Raw genomic sequence first — 17,938 nt, 5'->3', positions numbered from 1 at the left:
CATCCCTCCATCATCCATCCATCTGTCCATCCATCCATCCATCATCCATCCACCTGTTCATCCTTCCATCCATCCATCCATCCATTCTTCCATCATCTTCCCATACACCTGTGGGTCCATCCATCCATCCATCCATCCATCCATCCTTCCATCATCCATCCATCTGTTCGTCTTTCCACCCATCCATCATCCATCCATCCATCATCCATCATCCATCCATCTTTTTATCCATCCATTCACCTGTTCGTCCATCCATTCATCCATCCATCCTTCCATCCTTCCATCTATCCTTCCATCCTTCCATCCATCCATCCTTTCATCCATCTTTCCATCCATCTTTCCATTATCCATCCATTCAGCTGTTCATACTTCTATCCATCCAACCATCTTCCATCCATCCATGATCCATCCATTCACCTGTCCATCTATTCATTCATCATTCATCTTTTTATCATCCATCCATTCACCCGTCCATCCATCCATTCATTCACCGGTTCATTCATCCATTCACCTGTTCATCCATGCCTCCATCCATCCTTCCATCATCCATCCATTCACCTCTTCATTCTTCCATCCATCCATCCTTTCATCATCCATCCACTCGCCTGCTCATCCTTCCATCCATCCATCCATCATCCATCCATCCTTCCATTATCTATCCATTCACCTGTTCATCCATCCCTACATCCATCCTTCCCTCATCCATCCATTTACCTGTTCATTCTTCCATCATCCATCCTTCCACCATCCATCCTTCCACCATCCATCCTTCCACCATCTATCCACTTGCCTGCTCATCCTTCCATCCATCCATCCATCATCCATCCATCCTTCTATCATCCATCATTCACCTGTTCATCCTTCCATTCACCTGTTCATCCTTCCATTCATCCATCCATCATCCATTCATCCATCCATCATTCATCCATTCTTTTATTGTTCATCCATTCAGCCTCCATCCATCCACCTGTTCGTCCGTCCATCCTTTCATCCATCCATCCTTCCATCATCCATCCATTCACCTGTTCGTCCTTCCATCCATCCATCATTCATCCATCCATCATTCATCCATCCATTTATCCATTCATCCATATATCCATCAATCTATCATCCATCCATCCTTCCCTCATCCATCTACTCACCTCCTGTTCATCCTTCCATCCATCCATCATTCATCTATAAATCATTCATCCATCCATCCATTTATCCATCCATCCATCCATCCATCCATCCTTCCATCATCCATCCATCCGTTCTTCCATCATCCATGCATTCATCTGTTCATCCTTCCATCAATCCATCCATCCATTTATTTATCCATCCATTCATCCATCCATCCATTTATCCATCCATCCACCCATCATCCATCATCCAGCTGTCCATTCATCCATCCATCATTCATCCATCCTTTTATCATACATCCATTCACCCGTGTATCCATCCATTCACTTTTTCATCCATCCATCCATCCATCCATCCTTCCATCATCCATCCATCCATTCTTCCATCATCCATGCATTCATCTGTTCATCCTTCCATTTATCCATCCATCCATTTATCCATCCATCCATCATCCATCATCCAACTGTCCATTCATCCATCCATCATTCATCCATCCTTTTATCATCCATGCATTCACCCATGTATCCATCCATTCACTTTTTCATCCATCCATCCATCCATCCTTCCATCATCCATCCATCCATCCATTCTTCCATCATCCATGCATTCATCTGTTCATCCTTCCATCAATCCATCCATCCATTTATCCATCTATCCATTTATCCATCCATCCATTTATCCATCCATTCATCCATCATCCATCATCCATTCAAGTGTCCATTCTTCCATCCATCACTCATCCATCCTTTTATCATCCATCCATTCACCCGTGTATCCATCCATTCACTTTTTCATCTGTACATCCATCTATCCATTCATCCTTCCATCATCCATCCATCCATCCTTCCATCATCCATCCATCCTTCCATCATCCATCCATCCTTCCATCCATCCATCCATTCATCCATCCATCCATCCATCTATCCATCCATCCATCCATTATCCATGCATCCATCATCCATACTTCCATCATCCATCCACTTGCCTCCTGTTCATCCTTCCATCCATCCATCTATCCATTCATCCATATATCCATTCAGCCATCATCCATCGCTCCTTCCATCATCCATCCACTCACCTCCTGTTCATCCTTCGATCCATCCGTCGTTCATCCATCTATCCATTCATCCATCCATCATTCATCCATCCTTTTATCATCCACCCATTCACCCGTCTATCCATCCATTCATCTGTTCATCCATCCATCCGTCCATTCATCCTTCCATCATCCGTCCATTCACCTGTTCATCCTTCCATCCATCAATCATCTATCCATCCATCCATCATCCATCATCCATCCATTTATCCATCCATCCATCCAACATCCATCCATTCATCCATCATCCATCCATTTATCCATCCATCCATCATCCATCCATACTTCCATCATCCATCCATTCACCTGTTTATCCTTCCATCCATCCATCATCCATCCATTCATCCACCCATCCATTCATCTACCCATCCATCATCCATCCACCCATCCATTCATCCATCCATCCATCCATCATCCATCCTTTCACCCATCCATCCATTCACCTGTTCGTCCTTCCATCCATCCATCATTCATCCATCTACCCACCAATCTACCTATTAATCCATCCCTCCATTCATCTTTCTGTCCATTTGTTTATCCATACATTCGTCTATCCACCATCTATCCATCCACATGTACATATATCATCTACCCTCCACCCATCCATACATTATCTACCAACGCATACATACATACAGACATACACACATCATTCCACCCACCCACCCACTCATCCATCCATCCATCCATCCATCCATCCATCCATCCATCCATCCAAGCATTCATCTATCCACATACCCTTCCATCCATCCATGTGTCTACATCTCCTCATCCATTCATCCATCCATCCACTCATTCCTAAGCCACTGCTGAGCACCTGTTGTGTGCCTTTTCCCTCCCTCCAACTGGTTCCCTCACATCCTCCGCCGGTGGCCAGCATCTTCTCCCTGAGGGCAGAGGCGCGGCCCCTCACAGTGCACAGCACCTGCTGGTATACAGCACATGCTCAAATAATGTGACCACTCAATTAACACACAGAAGAACTTGCTCCAAGCCACATGTGGCACATCTCCTTATAAAATGAATCTATCATAGTGGCTGTTTTCAGAGGCTTCTCCAAACACAGTGTGATCTGGAACAAATTGTGAAGCCCACGAGACTGATGAAGCTTTCATTATTGAGCACCTGCTGTATACCTCCTTGAGCTGAGGAGAGGGATGAAGAGCTCATGGCCAAGAGGGGACCAGGCCCACCCACAAACACTGCTGATGTGGCAGGGATGTGGCAACGCAGAAAGGAGCCAGGGGCTGGGCTCCCAGCAATCTAGGGGCCACGGAGATTGGTTTGAGTGCAGGGGGAGTGGGCTAGGGCTAGCCCTGTTGGTAGGATTCACAGGTGTCTGGCTCCTGGGCTGCAGCTGCTCAGTCACCTCCTGGCACTCAGGAGCATCAGTTCATTGTCCTCATGCCAGTGGTGGGGGCAGCCCTAATGCACAGGGTCTGAAAAATGCTCAAGTGTACCTGTAGTGTGTGAGAGGAAGGAGCCTGGCAAAGGTGCGCGTAGCCACCTCGCTAGGTGTGGGCCTTGAGGGAACTTCTGTCTCCTTTCAGGTGGCACAGAATGTGGCCCTGTACACAGGCGACCCCAACCTGGGGCTGGAGCTGTTTGAGGCAGCTGGAGACACCTTCTTCAATGGGGCCTGGGAGCGGGAGGAAGGCCTGTCCTTCTACCGGGTGAGCTGGCCTGTGGGCTGATGTGGGTGGGCCTCAGTGGGGCACCTGGAGGGCTGAGGCACAGGTGTGGCAGGGTAGAGGCCTCCCAAATGGAGGCAGGGCCACCCATGCACATGATTAGTTTCCAAGTGGTCTCACCTGGAATGATATTGACCATGCCCCTGCCTGGGACAAACGCTCGAGGCCTGGACGTGACAATGGCTCTACCCTTGTACCTGATGACCTCAAGCAACCATGAGTGGGAAGTCCTGTCCCCATCTTCCAGATGAGGAAACTGAGGCTCAGAGAGGCACAGGGACATGTCGAAGGACACACAGCATATCAGTGGGAGGCCCAGGTCTGCATGCACCCCCAAGTGGGATGGCTTCTCCCTTCCTCTGAGCTCACGGTGTGGCTCAGCCCCGGGCACAGATCAATGTGGGGTTTTTAGAGCAGAGAGGAGTGCTGGCTCCCCCCAGTCAGACCTCCGGTGCCCAGGTGGGAGAGGCTGGTCTGCGGCTGTCGGGTGTAGCTGGATGGGCCTCAGGTGACTCTTCAGCCCCCAACTTGGATGTCTGAACTGTGTGTTATCCCAGAGCACAGAGCTGTGTCGAGGTGCAGGGGTAGCTGGGGTGTGGGAAGCTCCAAGCACATGTTTGAGCTCTGAGGAGGGCGCTGGGCAAGGTGGGTGCTGCGGGAAACCTGACCCCACCTGCCTGTGTGGTAGGACCGGGCCCTGCCCCTGGCAGTGACTACGGGCAACCGCAAGGTGGAGCTGCAGCTACAGCTGTGCCACAAGCTGGTGTCACTGCTGGCCATACTGGAGGAGCCCCAGGAGGACTTGGAGGTTGCCCACATCGTCCTAGCACTCAGCATCACTCTGGGTAAGTCCCCTGAGCCCCCGCCCTGCCAGGACCCACACTTTGCCAGAGCCCAGCCTCCAGGTCTGCAGGCCAGGAGCTGAAACAGCTGCTGGATTTTCCTGGTCTCCTGTCCAGGCAGGCAGATCTGCCCAACTGGCTTCCCCGTCCGGCTGTGGGGCACAGCCCGAGGTCTCTCACGCAGTGCAGAGCTCCCTGCCTGACTGAGCTCTGCTTCCTCTGCCTGTTCCCGCTGCTGACCACAAGGGCCGCCCAGTGTGCCCTCTGCCTTCCAGACATCCCAGGCATCTCGTTGGTCCCTGTATGTGTCAGGCTGAGTGGCACATTCCCTTTCTCTTATGCCCTTCCCACCCTCACCAACCACATGGCTCTCTGGCTGATAAAATCCCAGTTCCCCTTCCAGCAGTCTGCCCCTTAAGGCCGTGCATCCCCTGGTGCTGTGCCAGGGTCGTCTGTCCCCCTCCAGAGACAGGGAACCCTAGGCAGGCCACATGTCCCAGCGCCTTGTGCCCCGTAGCCCAGTACACAGTAGGTGTGCAGCTGACTCCCCAAGGTAGGGGGCTCTGATCCTGACACACCCAGGAGGAGTCGGATGTCACGTCTGTGGGTTGCCTGGAGCCGGGGAGCCCGGGAGCACCTGCACTGCATGGCTTTTGGGCTCCCCTGGTTAAAACCAGTGAGCAAAGGCAGGTGGCTATGTGTAGGCACAGAACTGGGCCATCCAAGTCCGACTTTGCCAAAGCCTCTCAGTAGACAGGAGCAGGCCTTATTAGTTCTGCTTTGCAGATGGGAAAGTGAGTCTGGGAACCTGGAAGGGAATGGCCAGAGCTGCCCAGGTGACCACAGGTGCCTGGAGACAAGCCAGGTGTGCTGTCTGGGGTCTGTATACCTGCTCCTGAGGGGCATGTTCCCTCCCTGCCCCAGGGAGCAACATCCTCACACCTGCCCCTTTGGCCTGCACCCCAGGGGACCGGCTGAACGAGCGCGTGGCCTACCACCGACTGGCCGCCCTGCACCACCGGCTGGGCCATGGCAAGCTGGCGGAGCACTTCTACCTCAAGGCCGTTTAGCTCTGCAACTCGCCGCTGGAGTTCGACGAGGACACCCTCTACTACGTGAAGGTGTACCTGGTGCTCGGTGACATCATCTTCTACGGCCTGAAGGTGGGTGGGGAGGGACAGGGCTCGGGGTGTTCCTGGCCCCCTTGGAGTGGGATCTCCACCCGGACCCCAGAGGCCTGGGTTCCAGCCTTTCTTAGGAATGGCCCAGTGGCCTCCCTGGAGCTCTACACCCAGCTGGAGGAGCCGGCAAGGTTAGCAGGTAAAACCCAGCTCCCCAGATGGCCGGGTCCCACCCTCAAGAACTCAGTCTCAGCCAGGGAGGCTGACACATGAGTGGGCAATGGTGGCCTCTGGGTAAAGAAGGGGGATTGTAGTCAGGGGGCCCTCCTGGAGTAGGTGACACCAAAGCTGAGTCTTGACAGTCAAGTGTCAAGGTGCATTTAACAAAGAAAACAGGGTCGGGAGAGTGACATTTCAGAGGACGACATCATCCTCACATTGAATCCACGTTGCAAGATCCAACCCAAATCTTGGCGCCTCCTCTAGGAAGCCTGCCCAGGGTGCCAGCCTGCACTGAGCAATTCCTTCCTGGAGTCCGGAGACACCTTGAATCTTCACATCACCCAGGAAGGGTGGGGTGGGACCAGTGTCTTACCATTGAGTTCACAGACAGGGAAACCCCAGCTCAGGGCAGGTGCAGTGGGGCGGGGCCCCATACAGCCAGGCTGAGGCCTTGTTAGGTCGGGTGTGTCTCGAGGGGAGGTGCTGTGCTCCCTCTGCCCCCATCTGCCCAGCGGGCACCGCCCCTCCTTAGCATCACACCAGCCTCGTGTCAGTGCTCCTTACGGGCTGAGGGGCCAGGGCACTCCAGTCCAGGGGCCGAGATCTTGGGGGCCTTAGAACAACATGAGGAGCTGGGGCAGCCCTAAGACCCTGCCCCGTATATCCCACCGCAGGCCTGGGGCTGCCCGGGAGGCCCCCGCCCAGTACTGGCTACACCTGGTGGTCAGACTTGGTTTCTGTGGCCTCCCAAGTCCCAGCCAGACAGGGAGGTGCCAGGTGTCAGGCCCAGGGGGACGCTGCTCACCGCTCAGGGGTTCGCCTGGGACCCAGGGGGACGGGCCTCCCAGAAGAGGCCTTTATCTCTCTTGGTCAAGCCTGTCGCCCACTCCGCCTGTCCAGGAGAAAGGAAAGCGCCAAATAGTACCCGAGAGGCCAAAGTCCACGGTTGGGGTCGAGGGGCAGAGGCCTCCTTCACCTCCTTCCCATGCACAGTCCTCCTTCCCATGCACAGCCCTCCTTCCCATGCACAGTCCTCCTTCCCATGCACAGTCCTCCTTCCCGTGCACAGCCCTGCTTCCCGTGCACAGTCCTCCTTCCCGTGCACAGTCCTCCTTCCCGTGCACAGTCCTCCTTCCCGTGCACAGCCCTGCTTCCCGTGCACAGTCCTCCTTCCCGTGCACAGCCCTCCTTCCCGTGCACAGCCCTCCTTCCCGTGCACAGCCCTCCTTCCCGTGCACAGCCCTCCTTCCCGTGCACAGCCCTCCTTCCCGTGCACAGCCCTGCTTCCCGTGCACAGTCCTCCTTCCCATGCACAGTCCTCCTTCCCATGCACAGCCCTCCTTCCCATGCACAGTCCTCCTTCCCATGCACAGTCCTCCTTCCCATGCACAGTCCTCCTTGCCATGCACAGGCCTCCGGGCCTCATCGTGACTATGCTGTCAGCACAGGCCAGCTTCCCACAGGGAGGCCCCCTTGGAATTCCCCAAGGGCGGCTGTCTTTGCAAGGCTGCACCCTCCTCCTTGTATAGGAGGCTCTGGACCCAGGGCCCAGAGGAGTGGGAGAAAAAGCCAGGCTGGATGGGACCTGGAAGGCTGGCAGAGAAGCAGGGGTAAATGGGCATCTTTGCCAATTTCCTCTAAAATGGGGTCCCCTTTAGTCTACACATGAGAGTGAGCCCTGGAATAGGGTGGATTAGGTGTTTACTGGCTCAGGCTGTCACTCACTACAGGCACATGGAAATGCACACGCAAATACAGGCACAGGCACACGCAGACACAGGCGCGCACACACAGACATGGACACACAGGCATGCACACAGGCACACACACAGGGACATGCACGCACAGGAACACAAACACGCACATTCACATGCACAGGCAGACACAGAGACATATGCATTGGCTGGCTCCTTCCTGTTTAGTTGGGAAGCCCCCACCCCTTCAGGAAGCCTTTGCCTTCCACACCCGGCTGAGTCTGGGGCCTCCTGGGCTTCCCTCTGCCACAGCCCGGGCCACCCTGTGTGGTCGGTGTTCACTCCCAGGTCCCTCAGACTGGAAGCAAGGACGTTAGGCTCAACCATGCACCCAGCACAGAGTCCAGTGTTCGGCTGGGCCAGGGGGCATTGGATGAGCAGTGGCGGTGACTCGGGGCCTTCTCACGCCCCTGCTCCGTGTTTGGGGCGGGGCAGTGAGGGAATGGACTGCTGCATCTTGGGCTTTGTCATTGGCCCTGGGAGCCATCTTGAGATGATAAAGAAGGACAGGTCAGGCATGGGTCTTAGAGAGGTCCCTTGGGTGACCCCCATGTGGAGGAGGTGCCTGGGGAGAAGCCGGGTGGGAGATGGGAGGGTGAAGGAGGAGGTCTGGGAGGCGGCATCCCAACCCAGGGATGGTGAGTTTGAGCCAAAGACGCATTGAAAATGGGAGTGGATGTCTGGGGAGTCACACTCCGTCAATATTTCAGGGAACATTGCCAGAGAGGACATCTGTGACATGGTTTTGTACCTGGCCTGGCCCGTGGAGGGCCCAGAAATGGTCAGCATGGACAGGGGCCAGAGGGGAGCCTGGGTCACTCAACGCAGTGCCCCTGCTGTGGCTTGGAGCCACGGGTCCTGCATGGAACTCTCAGAGCAGGCAGGATCTGCCCTGACCTCAGCCCATGGGGAAAGCAGCCACTGCCTGCAGAGAGGGTGGCACTGGGGCAGGAGGCTTGGGGTGAGTGGGGCATAGGGACAGTCAGGAAGGCTTCCAGGGGTGTCAGGGTCGTCCCCACCTCCTGCAGCTGAGACCACAGCAGTGTCACAGGCTTCGGGGCTCATGGGGTGAGCCAGCATCGGATGGACATGTGGAATGACCTGGAGACAGGAACGGCCTCTGGGAAGACGGGCTCTGAGTCCCCCTTTTGCTGACCATGACCTATCCCCTTCAGGATCCGTTTGATGCAGCCGGGTACTACCAGCTGGCACTGGCAGCCTCCGTGGACCTGGGCAACAAGAAGGCACAGCTGAAGATCTACACGCGGCCGGCCACCATCTCCCACCACTTCCTCCTGGACTGCGAGAAGTGGCTCTTCTTCTACCAGAAGGCCAGGACCTTCGCCACAGAGCTCAGCGTCCACAGGGTCAACCTACCTCCTCTGCCACTCTGCGGGTGGGCCCCCTGGTTGGCCTCCAGCCACCCTCGCTGAGGACAGTATCCGAGGGAGTGGGTTTTGTGCAAGGAGGATGATCTCCTGCCTCTCCTGGTGTCTCCCATAGCTCATTTTCTGGGTAATGGAAGCATAAAAGCAGGGTTCAAATAGCAATAAATGTTTTTTTTTTTTTGCAAAAACATACCGAAGTCCCCATGGCATCCTTCCCTGTGTGCTTCCTGGGCTGTGTCTAGGGGACAGCTCCTTCCCTGGTGGCAGCCCTCTGATCTTGGGGATGAGAAGGACCGTGAGTCCAACAGACCTGGGCCAGGTCACCATGAGCCTCGGTTTCCTCGGCGGCCAGAGGGGAGATGGTGATTGAACTCTGGGCAGCTCCCTGCTCTCCCTGCTCAGAGTTCTTGCTGTAGATCTCGTGCCACCCTTGCCTTTAACCTTCAGGCCACTGTGCCCGGATGTGGGGGCTGTTAGTGTCCCTGTTCGCCATTGAAGAAATAGAGGCACAGAGAGGTTAGGAGTCTGGCCCACCGTCACACAGCAGGTAGAGGCGGACACGCAGAGTCCAGTACACTGACCACCACACCACCCTGCCAGCCTGGAGCCAGGAAGGTGTCCCCCATTAGGACCCAAGGTCAGCTCCTGGAGCTCTCTCGTGGTGTCAGGAGAGCCGCAGGCCAGTGAGGGTGGCCCCGGGGATCCCTCACTCAGTGTCCTTTGCTCCCAGACTTGGTTGGGCCGAGCCTGGCCAGTCTCACCTCTGGCCACTGGTCAGCCCTGCGGGAAGTGAGATGCAAGAATCTCCGCCTGTGTAGACGCTGCTACCCAGTATTGAAAGCCTTATCTGGGCTTCCCCCCAGCTCTCCCCACCCACCCCCTCCCCTTCCGGCCCCGGCCCTCATCCCAGGAATCCCAGGAATCCCAGGTTTCCCTTCTTGGAATCTCTTGGCCCCAGGGAATACAGTTCACACTGTCTCTTTGCCAGTTTACGCAAGGAAACTGACGTTCAGAGACTGTGGGTGTCCCACCTGATTCTCACATACACTGCACTCTCCCAGACCCCTCTTTTAAACACTTTAAATGAGGTGACTTTCACATCGCATGCAATTAACTATTTCAACGCAAATAATGTGGTGGCATTTGTACATTCACAGTCCTGTGCAACCACCCCCGCCATCTAGTTTCAAAACGTATTCATCTCCCCAGAAGAAACCTCCCATCCTCACTAAGCAGTTACCCCTCCTTGGTATCCCGAAGCCTTTCGTTTAATGGAAGGGGAAGCTGAGGCCCGGAGAGAGACTTGCCAGTGGGCGGAGCTCTGATAATAAGGAATCAGGCACCCATCTGCTGCTTCAGCCCTGGCTTGGTTTTCCACCCAGCAGAGGTGACAGAGCCAGGAGGTTCTGGGAGCGCCACAGGTGTCACTGGTTCAGCCCTGGGTTGGTTTTCCACTCAGCAGAAGTGACAGAACCAGGAGGTTCTGGGACCCCATGCTTGCAGCCAGAGCCCTACCCTAAGCCTCCCCACCAGGGGGCAGCAGAGAGCTTTCCAGAACCGGCCGCGGGGCTGGCGGGAAGCAGCGGGTCAGAGCTGCTGACAAACCTCACGTGGACCCCAGATCGCTGTCTCTGTGGGTTGGGTTTGGGAATTGGAGAGGAGGCCGCATGATTGGAAACGTGAAGACAGCACGGCCTGGCTGGAGCAGCCGGAAGCGCCGTCACGTTGACTGAGGACACAGACCTCCTGTCCGCTGGGCCGGGCCTGCAGCCATTCTTCTCGGGGTGGGGCCCGTAGGTCCGGGTTACTCTTGGTCCCTGACCTGCTTCAGAGTCCGGGGGGCTTTGGACCTCTGCCTCCCCATCTACGCCCACCCTGGCTGGTGCCATGAGGGGCCTGGATCCTGGGATCCTGTTCCTCTTGGGCAGCAGAGTCTGGGGGACCAGAGGAGATGATGGGTCTTCAAGCCCCACATTCAAACCCCAGCCCACCACTGACAGTCTGGGGGTTCGGGATGAGGGAGTTGATGTCTCTGAGCCCCAGTTTTGTCACCACTAAAATGAGGCCGATATAATGGGGCAGAGTGCCAGCCCCCGGGCTAACAGAGGCCTGTTTCCTACTGACAATACCTCTTACTCCTAAGGAACAGCTCCAACCACCACACACTAGGGAACACTCAACCCAGGCCAACTTGTCAGAGGCACGAGAACCAGAGCGACTCCATCTTGAATGGGGGCTGGGTAAAGGGAGGCTGAGACCTGCTGGGCCGCATTCCCAGGAGGCTGGGCATTCTTAGTCACAGGATGAGATAGGAGGTCGGTACAAGATACAGGTCCTAAAGACCTTACTGATAAAGCGGGTTGCAGTAAAGTCAGCCAAAGCCTACCAAACCCAAGATGGCCACGAGAGTGACCTCTGATTGTCCTCACGGCTCATTATGTGCTAATTATAACGAATTAGCTACTACAAGACACTCCCACCAGCACCGCGACAGTTTACAGATGCCATGGCAACATCTGGAGGTTTCCCTACATGGTCTCAGAAGAAGGGAGGGCAGAAACTCTCATTTCTGGGAATTGCCCACCCCTTTCCTAGAACACTCATGAATAGTCCAACCCTTGTTTAGCGTATGATCAACAAATAACCATGAAAATGGGCAACCAGCGACCTTTGGTGCCTGTCTGCCTATGGAGCAGCCATTCTTTATTTTCTTTTCTTTTTTTTTTTTTTTTTTTTTTTGAGATGGAGTCTCGCTCTGTTGGCCGAAATGGAATGCAGTGGCGTGATCTTGGCTCACTACAACCTCCACCTCCTGGGTTCAAGCGATTCTCCTGCCTCAGCCTTCCTAGTAGCTGGGATTACAGACACCTGCCACCACGCCCAGTTAATCTTTTGTATTTTAGTGGCGACAGGGTTTTGCCATGTTGGACCAGGCTGGTCTCGAACTTACCACGTCAGGTGATCCACCTGCCTCGGCATCCCAAAGTTATAGGATTGCAGGAGTGAGCCGCTGCGCCCGGCCAGAGTAGCCATGCTTTTATTCCTTTTCTTTCCTAATAAACTTGCTTTCACTTTATGGACTCGCCCCGAATTCTTTCTTCTGTGAGATCCAAGAAACCTCTCTTGGGGTCTGGATCGGAACCACTTTCCAGTAACAAACTTGCTTCACCTCTCAGACCCTTCGTCTCTTCATCTGTACCCAAAGACAAAGCCTTCCCCGAGGTTCCAAAAGTGTGGGGAGGACGCATGGGAAACGAGGGGCACAGAGTTGATGTGCAGAACCAATATCACAGACTGGGTGTCAAGCCACTGTCATACTGGAAGTAATATCATGCTCTCCCCCAAGTTATGAGAAACAATATCACAGGGGGGTGTGTACCTTCTCTGGTGGTGGGAGTAGTATCACCATCTCTACCTTTAGATGACAGAAACGATGTCACAGGGTGGGTGTACACCCCGTGAGTTTTTGGAAGCAATGTCATTCTCCTAGGTTTTACGATTCACATCACAGGTGGGATGTACACCCCTTGTTATATTGGATGGAGTCTCATCCTCTTTCAACCTGTATCTTTAGAACAATATCCCATGGGGGTTGTATATCTCTTCAATATTGGTAGGAATACCATCTTCTCCTTTCCTGGATATAAGAAACAATATCACAGGAGGGTGTACACGCCTTGCAATGTTGGTATTAATCTCACCTCTCCCCTGTGGTTATTAAGGACAAAATCCCAGGGTGGCTGTACGGTTCCTATGTTATTGGGAGTAATAACATCCATTCACCCCCTGGATATCAGGAACCATATCACAGAAGAGTTGTCCACCCCCTTCGATATTGTCATCCATGTCATCTTCTTCCCGCCTGGATATTAGGAACGATACCCTAGGGTTGGGGGCGGTGTACACCCACTGCGATATCGAAAGTAAAATCAGCCTCTTTCCCGCTGGATATTAGGAACTCTATCACAGGTGTGTGTGCACCTTCTGGGATATTGGGAGTACTAACGTGGATATTGGGTGTAGTGTCTCAGGGGGGTGTACACCTTCTTCGATATTTGGAGTAATATCATTCACTCCCCTCAGGATCGTAGGCTAAATATCGATATGGGCAGTAATATCATCCTATCCCCACCTGGATGTTAGGAACTATATCACAGGCGGCTGTACACATCTTGGCATATTGGGAGTCTTATCATCCTCTCCCATCTTGGATATTATGAAAAATATTAGAAAGGAGGTGTACACCCGCTGAGATATTGAGAGTAATATGCTCTCCTCTTCGGGATATTAGGAACAATATCACAGGACGTGTGTACAACCCCTGAAATAATGGGAGTAATAGCATTCTCTCTCCTTGAATATAAGAAACAATATCACAGGAGCATGTACCAACCCTGTGATACTGGGCGTCATATCGTGTTATTTGGAACAATAGCACAGTGGGTGTGTAAAACCCCAGCGATGTTGCCACTAGTATTATCTTCCCCATCCCAGGATATAAGGAACAGTATCACAAGGGGATGTACAACCCTGTGATCTTGGGGATAATATCTTCCTCTTCCCGGCTGGATGTGAGGGAAAATATCACAGTGGAGGTCCACGCCCCTTGCGATATTAGGAGTAATATCATCCTCTCGCACTTTGGATGGAAGGAACAAGATGACCGAAAGGATGTACACACACTGCGGTAGTTTCCATTATGTTGTCCTCTACCGCCTGGTTATTAGGAATAACAACACAGAGGAACGTATACTTTCTGCTATATTGGGAGGAATATCATTTTCTCCACACGGGATATCAGGAATGAGTCTATTAAATATTAATATTAATATATATAATAATAATTAATATTAATAATCGACATTAACAATGACAAGAAAGATACTAAACATTAACACTGCTTTAAAAAGTTAATGATTAGTATAAATAATAATAACACTATTAATAATAAAATAATGATATCAACAATTAATGTTACTCAAAACAATACTAACTGATGCTGGCAGAAAAGCAATCATTAATATTAAAAATTAATATTAATAAATGATATAATTATTAAAAATTAATTTTTGCCATACATCATAATCTACTTAAACTAATTATCAATATTATGGGAAAATATTAATTGACAGTATTATTGATAATTATTACCATCGACTCTTGATGTTTAATAATTAATTATATCTTTGTTACCTGAGCAATACAATGAAGGTGCAAACCCATCTGTGAAAGAGTTTACTATTTCCACAGGAGGAGACGATACTACTCACATTATGCAAAACAGGCTCTGAGACCACAATGACTCCCAATAGCCAAGGGGGGGAGAGGGGGTGGCTATTGGTCCCCACCTCGCGGGGGGTGGCTCACCCCCCTGCGAGGTGGCTCCCAATAGCCAAGGGGGGGAGAGGGGGTGGCTATTGGTCCCCACCTCGCGGGGGGTGGCTCACCCCCCTGCGAGGTGGCTCCCAATAGCCAAGGGGGGGAGAGGGGGTGGCTATTGGTCCCCACCTCGCGGGGGGTGGCTCACCCCCCTGCGAGCTGGCTCCCTATAGCCAAGGGGGGGAGAGGGGGTGGCTATTGGTCCCCACCTCGCGGGGGGTGGCTCACCCCCCTGCGAGGTGGCTCCCCATAGCCAAGGGGGGGAGAGGGGGTGGCTATTATTGGTCCCCACCTCGCGGGGGGTGGCTCACCCCCCTGCGAGCTGGCTCCCCATAGCCAATGGGGGGAGAGGGGGTGGCTATTATTGGTCCCCACCTCGCGGGGGGTGGCTCACCCCCCTGCGAGCTGGCTCCCCATAGCCAAGGGGGGGAGAGGGGTGGCTATTATTGGTCCCCACCTCGCGGGGGGTGGCTCACCCCCCTGCGAGCTGGCTCCCCATAGCCAAGGGGGGGAGAGGGGGTGGCTATTATTGGTCCCCACCTCGCGGGGGGTGGCTCACCCCCCTGCGAGCTGGCTCCCCATAGCCAAGGGGGGGAGAGGGGGTGGCTATTATTGGTCCCCACCTCACGGGGGGTGGCTCACCCCCCTGCGAGCTGGCTCCCCATAGCCAAGGGGGGGAGAGGGGGTGGCTATTATTGGTCCCCACCTCGCGGGGGGTGGCTCACCCCCCTGCGAGCTGGCTCCCCATAGCCAAGGGGGGGAGAGGGGGTGGCTATTATTGGTCCCCACCTCGCGGGGGGTGGCTCACCCCCCTGCGAGCTGGCTCCCCATAGCCAAGGGGGGGAGAGGGGGTGGCTATTATTGGTCCCCACCTCGCGGGGGGTGGCTCACCCCCCTGCGAGCTGGCTCCCCATAGCCAAGGGGGGGAGAGGGGGTGGCTATTGGTCCCCACCTCGCGGGGGGTGGCTCACCCCCGTGCGAGGTGGCTCCCAATAGCCAAGGTGGGGAGAGGGGGTGGCTATTGGTCCCCACCTCGCGGGGGGTGGCTCACCCCCCTGCCATACTGGGAGTAATGTCAGCCTCTCCTCTCCATGAATATTAGGAACACTATCCCAGGCTGGGTGTACGCCTCCTGCTCTATCGGGAGTCATATCATCCTCTCCCTTCCAGGGTATTAATAACAATATCACATTTCGGGTGAACACAGCCTGTGATACTAGAATTATTATCATCCTCTCCCCCTCCGGATACTAGGAACCATATCACAGAAGAGTTGTACCCTCCCTGGGCTATTGCGATTAATATCATACGCTTCTTCCGTGAATATTAGGATGAATATCACCAGGTGGCTGTCCGTTCATTGTCATGTTGGGTGTCATGTCATACTCTTTCCCCATAGTTATTTGGATTATTATCACAGCGTTAGTGTACACCTACTGCGTTATTAAATCTAATATCATAATCTCCGTCCCTTGATATTAGGAACGACATCACAGGTAGGTGTATACCCCTTGCGGTATTAGCAGTAATAATATGGTGAATTATTAAACATCAATGATCGATTTTAATAATTATCAATGACACTATTAATTAATAAGATACCATTATTAATTTTGGATAACTCTTTTATATATATGATTATGCACGCTTAAAATTAATTATTAATATTAATGTCATTTAACAGTATTATTAATTCTTAATAAGAATCATTATTTTATTACCAACATCTCTTAGTAATTATTTCAGCGACATTAATTGCTGATATCATTATTTTATTAATAATGATATTAGTATTAATTATTAATATTAATAATGAAAGTTTTTAACGAGTATTAGTTTTTAATATCTTTATTATGATTATTAATATCCATAATTATGATTAATTTTTATATTTATTAATATTAATAATTAATAGACTTATTCCTGATATCCGGCGGGAAGAAGATGATGTTACTCCCAACATCGAAGAAAGTGTACACCCCTCTATGATGTTATTCCCAATAGCCAGGAGGTATAGGATAACATTTTTGAAACTATCACAGTGGGTGTCTATCCCCTCAGTGGTCTTGTTTCTTATATTCTGGGTGGGAGAGGATGATATGACTCCCAATATCGCAGTGGGTGTAGACCTCCCCCATGATATTCTCCCTAACATCCAAAGGTGGAGAGGATGATATTTCTTCCCATTTCGCAGTGGGTGTACACCACCCCTGTGATATGATTCCTAACATCCAGCGAGAGAAATTGTCTCAATATTGCAGGAGGTGTACACTGCCGGGTGATATTGTTCGTAATATTCAGGGATGGAGAGGATATCACCCCCTATAGAGCAGGGGGTGTTCACTCCTTCTGTGACATTGTTCCTGATAGCCAGCAGGGGAGAGGAAGACATTACTCCCAATATTGTAGGGGGTGTACACCACCTTGTGATATTGTTTCCTATATCCTGGGAGGGAGACGATGATGCCAGTGGCAATATCGCAGGGGGTGTACACACCCACTGTGATATTGTTCCGAATATCCAGAGGGAAAGAAAATGATATGACTCCCAATATCACAGGGGGTGTACATCTTCCTGTGATATTGTTTCTTATATTCAGGGGGAGAGGATGATATGACTGCCAATATGGCAGGGGTTGCACACACCTCCTGCGATATTGTTCCTAATATCCCGAAGGGGAGAGCATCATATTTCTCTCAACATCGTAGGGGGTGTACACCTACTTTGTAATATTGTTCTTAATATCCACGATGGGAGAGGATGATATGACTCCCAATATCGCAAGAAGTGTACAGCCACCTGTGATATAGTTCCTAACATCTGGGTGGGGAGAGGATGATATTACTGCCCATACTGCTCGAGTTGTAAAACCCCTTTGATATTTTGCCTGTAATCCTGAGGGGAGGGGATGATATTGCTCCCAATATCGAAGAAGGCATACACCCCCCAGAACACTATGCCTAATATCCACTTTGGGAGACGATGGCACTATGCCCAATATCTCAGGGGATGTACACCCACACTGGGATATTGTCCCTTATATAGAGAGGGGGAGAAGATGCTATTGCTCCCAATAGCGCAGAGACTGTGGCTGTACACCCCTCCTGTGATACTGTTCTTAATATGCTAGGGACGAGAGGATGATACTACACCCAATATTGCAGGGGGAGTACACCCACCCAGTGATATTGTTCTTTTTTTTTTTTTTTTTTTTTTTTTTGAGACGGAGTCTTGCTCTGTAGCCCAGGCTGGAGTGCAGTGGCCGGATCTCAGCTCACTGCAAACTCCGCCTCCCGGGTTCACGCCATTCTCCGGCCTCAGC

At 52.3% G+C, this 17,938-nt stretch overlaps 1 protein-coding gene across 1 annotated transcript in view; it reads left to right on the top strand.

Moving 5' to 3' along the window:
* Positions 1-9,732, top strand: part of LOC144329446 (SH3 domain and tetratricopeptide repeat-containing protein 1-like) — a 39,506-nt gene extending 29,774 nt beyond the window's left edge. Inside the window, 8 exon segments of the mRNA XM_077966393.1 lie at positions 3,769-3,891; positions 4,598-4,754; positions 5,218-5,304; positions 5,676-5,812; positions 5,843-6,071; positions 8,559-8,629; positions 9,024-9,244; positions 9,684-9,732. Coding sequence (XP_077822519.1) covers positions 3,769-3,891; positions 4,598-4,754; positions 5,218-5,304; positions 5,676-5,812; positions 5,843-6,071; positions 8,559-8,629; positions 9,024-9,244; positions 9,684-9,732 — 1,074 coding nt within the window.
* The last annotated feature ends 8,206 nt before the right edge of the window (positions 9,733-17,938 follow it).

This window comes from Macaca mulatta, chromosome 15 (genome assembly GCF_049350105.2).
Source record: "Macaca mulatta isolate MMU2019108-1 chromosome 15, T2T-MMU8v2.0, whole genome shotgun sequence".
NCBI lineage: Eukaryota > Metazoa > Chordata > Mammalia > Primates > Cercopithecidae > Macaca > Macaca mulatta.
The sequence above is the reverse complement of the archived record's forward strand: the minus strand, read 5'-3'. Positions and strand labels throughout refer to the sequence as shown.